Here is a 6,821-nt window from a genome sequence, read left to right on the forward strand (position 1 = left end):
TACTCAATTACCACCTACAAGTCAATGATTTTCAATGTGCGGTTCCTGGACCAACAGCAATCTCAGATGAGAAATTATTATAAATATGATAAGTTTTATAAATTCTTGGACCCTACTTTAGACCTATTAAATGAGAATCTGTATTGGTGTGCCCTCGAAATCTTTATTTTAACAAATTCTCCAGGTGATTATAGTATGTGCTAAAGTTTGAGGCCTACTGTACTGAATAAACTCTAGTCATGGACAACAACAGTAAAATACTGTTATTGGTCAAGATATGCCTCCAAGAGTGACCTTCCCAGAAAACAACAAGGCTCTGACTAGATGATTCAATCAACTTCCAGGATATGGAGTCTTTGTGTAACAGGGCATGATATTTGCTTTGGACCAGAAACTTCTGTGTATGGGTTCCTATTTCCTCCACTTTACAAATAGTTTTTATCAGATTTCTGTTTATCTCAACACTAGTTCAGATTTGGTATGTTGAGGTGAAGAACAGTTTATAATTTAAGAAAGACAGGCCAGAAAATGGATTCAAAGATGGACACATATCAACTAGAGGTCCTGAACTTAATGCTAAGTTCAGTAACTGGATACTTTAGGTTTTTTCTTTTTTGGGAATATAAACTCAACACATATATGTGTAGATATTTTAAAAATTGGATATGTGGCAAGAAAAGGTCCATGGATCGTAGGTACTCAAAGAAAGAAGGAATAATAGACATTTGGGACTGCTTCCCAAAAGCCCTTGGTTTTATCTAAAATACGTTTGGTACTAGGGAGATACACCCCAGGGTCCACAAATGGAACAATGACTTGAATAATCAGTGTATTTCATCCATGAAACTGCAGAGGTCCAGGTATGTGACCTTAGCCAGCTCAGAATACATCACTGGACAGAGATTATCTATCTTTTTCCGGGCTGGAATTGTTGCAGCTTAGAACTACTGGTATAGTTTAGTACCATAAGGAAAGGCAGGCTGAGAATGAAACTGACACACAGAGGAAGCAACCTAAAGAGTCACAGGCCCTATGCCTGAAACCCATCCATCTGACTTCCAGATTTTTCTTTTCCTTTTTTCAGTTATATGAATCAATTAATTTTGGTAACTGTTTAAACATGTTTGGGTTCCTGTTACATTGAGGAAAGTTTTCACAGAAACAGCAACTCAAAGCTATTGGCATAAATTTGCACAAAACAGATGTGAATTCAAGGTTAAATAGAAAAAAAATTGTTCATTTAATTTTTAGATTACTGTTTATATCATCTTAACTTTTCCCACAGTTTCAATGTAAAGTTGATTATTCCTTTAACTTCCCTCAATAAAAATATACTGGCCTCTTTAAAGGAGTTACTCCCACAAAATATATCATGTTAACATATATCTCATATTCTACTATTCAAAAAAATTTGGCTGGCCAAAATTGTGGGTTCGTAGGGTCATATAAACTTGCAATAATCTGGGTTAGGGCTTGAAGGTTTGAATTAGTCACACCTCCTTCCCTTCCAGATTCTGAACCAACTAAAAAATATACACAGGAATCAAATAGGGATTAAAATATCAGCTTTAATATGTTATTTAGTGAAAAAAAGCAAATATCAGAACGGCATGTATACTATGCCACCATTTGTGTTTTTTTTTAAACTGATACACACACATACTCACACACAATACGCTTGTAAATACATGGAATATCTTTGGAAGGATACAAAAGTAACTGGTAACAGTAGTTACCTTTGGAAATTAGGACTAGAAGACTGAGGCCAGGGTGGGAATTAGGAAAAGAGACTTATTCTTTACTGTATATCCTTTTGTATTGTTTGACTTTTACCACAAACCTACACTATTTGTTTTTAAAAACCAATTTATATATTAAAAATAATAAAAATAGATACTAGCTTCATTGTTGATAGAGCTAGATTGGAGAACACAGCTTGGACCTGAGGCTAAAGCGAACTTCTACCCCAAATCTAAAGACTTAGGGATTCCCTTCCTCAAGCAGAAAGTTAGGTCTACTGAGCAAACGTTTGCCCAGCCATGTACTGAAAGACTGAAGTTTTTCCCATACTTTGCTGTGAGGAATGAGTTGATGAGCCAAGAAGAGCCTAAGCTCCCTATCCTTTATAACCCTTTACTCAGTTTCATTAGATTTACTCCTCCCCCCATACCAAAATAAATATTAAGAGGTTATGGGCAGAAATTTTCTTCCAAATATTTTTGAGAGGTAAAATTCTTTTATTTTCTTGAGTCAGGAACATGGAGAGAGGCAGAGGATAGACTTCATCACACTTTTAGACATTTTTGTCCTTTTAAGCCACAGTAGTTAACACTTCAGGCTCTGGTCAACAAACAGGCATGTGGCTTGGCTGTCCCCTTCTAGGGAGAGACCAGAAACACCTTTCTTAGGAAAGTTCTGTTACCATCTGTGTAAAATTGGTGAGCAAGTCTAGTTAAGTCCTTCAGAGCCTCTGAAATGGGTCATCATAGGGCAGGAATTAAATTAACTCCAAGGTTACATTACACCCCCATCTAAAAATCCACTACTTTATCTCTAAAATTTACAATTATGTCTAGCCATACTACCTGACATAACTTACGAAAATTATAAAACGACCTCTGAAAACATCATTAAATAGTGCAGATAATACAATGTCAACAACGTAATGAAAATGCCTTAATTTGAACTCTACAATACCCTCCCCAACCATTAAATAAATGCTCCAAATTAAATTTCTATTAAAGTCCAAAGGAATTAGTGTCCAAAATTTTGCCTTTCTTAATGTCTTGTTTTTCTCATTTCAGCCATATAGATCTCACAAAGATGTCTGGATAAATATGAGTGGGAATCCTTCAGCAGCTGCAGCCTGGGCTGTCTTCCTCTTGATTGGGTGTAGTTCCTTCAGGACCTCAGGAGCTGAATTACTCTAACCCCACAATTGCATGTCACACATTTTCAGAGTCCAAAGAGTCAATAGGACAATAGATTATTAAGGTATCAACCTCCCATCCAAAAAAAAAAAAATGAGAAAGCACACTAATTCCCAGCCACTAGAACTGGTACCCCAAGCAAATTTATGTTCCAGGAATTAGGGCAATACAGACCCATATTGCTATTGTCAGTCAAATGTCATAGATGAGACTTAGTGCCACCAGAAAGAAGGAAAGTAGACAGAAAAACATGTGGGAAAAAGAATATCTTCTTGGTTTCATCCTCAGCATGATGCCAGGCTCTCTGTGCCAGTAGTCTGGACTCCATGACCTGTGAACTTAAACTAATTTGGAAGATATCTCCCAAGTGATTGATTGTACTGTCATAAGTACCAGCCCCAAATATGCATACGTTCAAGGTCTTATTAACTTTCTACTGTTAACAGAGTTTATGTCAGAACCCCAATGAGAAAGCACTGGCTTTGGCCCGGTACTCTTCTTCAAAACCTTACTAATTTTTCAAGCTTTTTTTTCTAGGTTTTTGTTAAATTTCACTTAATGCCATCAAGAATGGAAAATACAAAATCCCTTCCTTTGCTTAATTTTCTGTTGCCATAGTGTTCAGTCTTATCTGCATATGAGTTTCTTAGGGCCAACCAAGAAACAGAATAGAGTTGAAAAACAGAACACTTAAAAAAAACCTGTTAGATTTTTATCTACCAATGCCAGCACTTAAAACATCATTAGGCCTACAGATTATCTAACACTGAGTATGTTTCATAGTCCCATTGGGACACTAGGATAGATGAGTCTTCCCATCTATGCAAATAAGCAAATCCTGTTTTCAATCTTTCCTGCTTCTTGTAAATAACCTGTTCACCTCCTATGTTGTAACTCTGAAGTTTGCTAAGAATCAAAACTAAAACCTAATTAAAATTTTTGAAGAGTCTCTCTTGGACCAAGATAGAAATCTGTATCAGTCGGATTCCAGATTTTTGCTTTTTCAATTTGAGGATCTGGACATGCCTGTCACCCCTGGTTAAAACCAGCCTTTGCCCCAATGACTGAGGACTCTATCTGGGGCCAAGTTTAATGCTCCATGGGGCTAGCAAACCCCACTTGTGCTGAAGTCTGCCTATGCAGCTTGCATCTGTTAAAATCCACTCTATGTCTGTAGATATCTCTAGAACTATTACAGAAAAGAGAGCTCTTAATGCCTCTGAGCACCAAAATTCATCTCCACCAGAAATCTTGATCTCTCCACTTGGAATTTAGTCCTCAAGTGCTTGCCTTCATCAATTGTGTAAGGTTACTCAGCCTAGGTTTATATATTAAAATGCAAAGTGATTACTCTGATTCAGAAGCAGTTGAGTAATAATAGGTGTAAGTAGCAGAAAGGGAGCAAAATTCTAGCCATAGTTTTTAGTAAGTTAGAATTAAAAATGCAACTTGGGCAGGTGACCAAATTGGGCTTCCCACTCCTTTCCAAGTTAAGACTTTTGAAGCCATCTATGGGGAGATTTCAGATTGCAAATACTCTACCCAGCCAGTCACATAGGATATCTCAGGAAGCTTCACAATCCAATGAATGCAGAAGGTCCAAGTATCAAAAAGAGTGAGGTGAGAGGTGTTTAGGTTACCTTTAATCTATTAACATCACCCAAGATAAAAGTATGGGTCAATGGATGTTAGACCTCACCCTTAGTGAAATCATTTTCCTGTGGAGAGGAACCAATGAAAAGGCTGGAAAGAAGGGCAAAAAAGTTTCTTCCAAAACTTACTGAGCAAAAACGTGCAAAAAGGGAATTGGTTTTTACAAACTGGAAAGCAATGAAAACATTTTGTGTCTACAGATTTTACAGTTTCACATACTTAGCAAATTTCAAGATGATCTTTAAGATGTTTTTACCAAATCGTAGACATAGATATGGAAATCATCATCAAATTTGATGAAGTACACAGAGGGTTTTGCTTCCACTTGATGAATGACCATGCCCGTTCTCTTGGAACCATCCTCTTTGGCATATTCCACCTGTTTGCCTACTAGGCTGTCTACAACTTCTCCTGGCTCCCTCTCTGCTGGAGGAGAATCACTGGAATCTTGAAGAACGCGGAGGTCACCATCTTTATAATCATCTAAGAGCTGGTACATATATAATACAGGGTCTTTTTCATAAGTAATGTAAAACCATGAGCTCATTACAGGTGCCTGAGCTAAGACCATCCCCCTCCATTCATTTCTGGAACCTTCCTCTGTCTCAAAAATATGTTCCACTGCTTTGCCAATCATGATTTCTGCTAAGTGTGTGTCACTGATTCTAGATGATGCAACTCTATTGGGAAGGACTTCAAGTGATGACACTCTTTCATCTCTGTGAAGTTCCAATCCATAAACACAGTCAAATCCATCATATTTGATAAGATACAGAGAGGGATTTACAGGTACCTGATCCAGAACGGTTCCCTTCCACTGTGTTAAGGGTTCATCTCCATCTTTCCATCCATGCTGAATTCTGCAACCCACGATATTCCTTCGAGGCTGGGAGGTGAGTCTGCTCCTTTGCTTCTTTTGTGCAACCTTCTTCTTCATCACGGTAACAGATACACTGGCATGTTCTGCGCCTGTCCTGGATCTCTGCCCTGCAGTTGCCTTTCCAAATGGGGTCTTCATGCCTGCAAGCAGGAGTCACTAGGCAGACCGAAAAGGAAATTAAAAACAATAAATAAATTCAATGCATAACACAGTGAGCTTTTAGTCTTATTCAGAGTACCCTGTACACCCACACTTATTTTTCCCAAAAGCTATATGGCAAAGCTGAAAACCAAGGACGCTGGCTGTGTGCCTGGAGTATCCTTCCTCCCCAGCTCCTTCCCGCTGAGCTAGTGCAAGGGAGCTGTGACTTAGAAAGGAAGAAATGGGCATCCGACCATTCCCCCCGCCTTGTGTCCAACACTACTCTGGCCTGGGGGTGCGGATTGCCCACCGTCCCGGATTGAGAGGCTCACGTGCCCAAATCGGACACCTCGCCGCTGCCTCAGCTGTGAGCCTGTGGTGAAGGAGGATCAGCAGGCGACCAGTTGGATGCTTGCAAAAGCTGTGAGGCGACGACGCAAGGAATGAGTTTAGGAGGGCGGCGGGGCTTAGCGAAGAGGAGAGCGGTAGCGTCCCCAGCGCTCGCCTCCCGATCAGCGGCGGCGGCGGCCCCTCTTGCCACATCGGGGTTCCACCAGACGCAGTTACTGCAGCAGTCTCCTCCCTCTTCTCCGTAGCGCAGCTTCCTGCCAAAAGAGAGGCCTCTACTTCCTGCCAAACACTGAGCGGCACCCCCGCCCCCATCAAGCCACACCACACCTCCGGGCCCGGGATGTGCTCCTGGGCCCCTCCCAGTGCCACTGGTCTTGAGGAGCAGGATCCTGCACCGCCTAACCCCTGAGGAGAAGCTCCATGCATTTAGTGTCTCTGCCTCCTTTGCTTTCCATTTTCCAGGAATTCACCCTTTCGTTTCAGCGTGCCCTTATGGAGTTATTCTTTCTATGCAAAAACCTGCCTTTCCTGAGATTTTAAGGGAATTTGGAGGGATGAATGAAATATGCTGCTGTTTAGTGCTCAGACTGCCATCCTGATCCAATCTACTCAATTTTTTTTTGTCATGCCCAGACTTTACTTCTTTTCATCCGTGTTTTCCTTTTTCCTCAGTTGCAAGTGAATTACATGCACAAGTGAACACTGTAAAATTCAGAAAATTGGTACGAAGCAGTTCAACTAAGCCACCTCCCATCTCCTAGGGCTCATAGTGAAATACTAACACTCATTATTTCCTTTACTTTCTTTGAAAGAGAAACAAGGATACTTTTGCATATGCAATTTCATGCCCTGTGTTTTTCCATATA

The 6,821-nt window shown here is 40.1% G+C and overlaps 1 protein-coding gene across 1 annotated transcript; it reads right to left on the reverse strand.

Moving 5' to 3' along the window:
• Positions 1-1,548: 1,548 nt before the first annotated feature.
• Positions 1,549-6,196, reverse strand: SPIN3 (spindlin family member 3). Its single transcript, XM_008272686.5, has 2 exons — positions 5,915-6,196; positions 1,549-5,619 (listed from the first exon to the last, which is right to left on the reverse strand). Exon 2 carries the CDS (start codon positions 5,599-5,601, stop codon positions 4,825-4,827), a length of 777 nt encoding a protein of 258 aa, XP_008270908.1. The 5' UTR covers positions 5,602-5,619; positions 5,915-6,196; the 3' UTR covers positions 1,549-4,824.
• Between the last annotated feature and the right edge of the window lie 625 nt (positions 6,197-6,821).

The sequence above is a fragment of the Oryctolagus cuniculus genome, chromosome X, assembly GCF_051225735.1.
Source record: "Oryctolagus cuniculus isolate XC-2025 breed Fujian yellow rabbit chromosome X, ASM5122573v1, whole genome shotgun sequence".
In the NCBI taxonomy this organism is placed as follows: Eukaryota; Metazoa; Chordata; class Mammalia; order Lagomorpha; family Leporidae; genus Oryctolagus; species Oryctolagus cuniculus.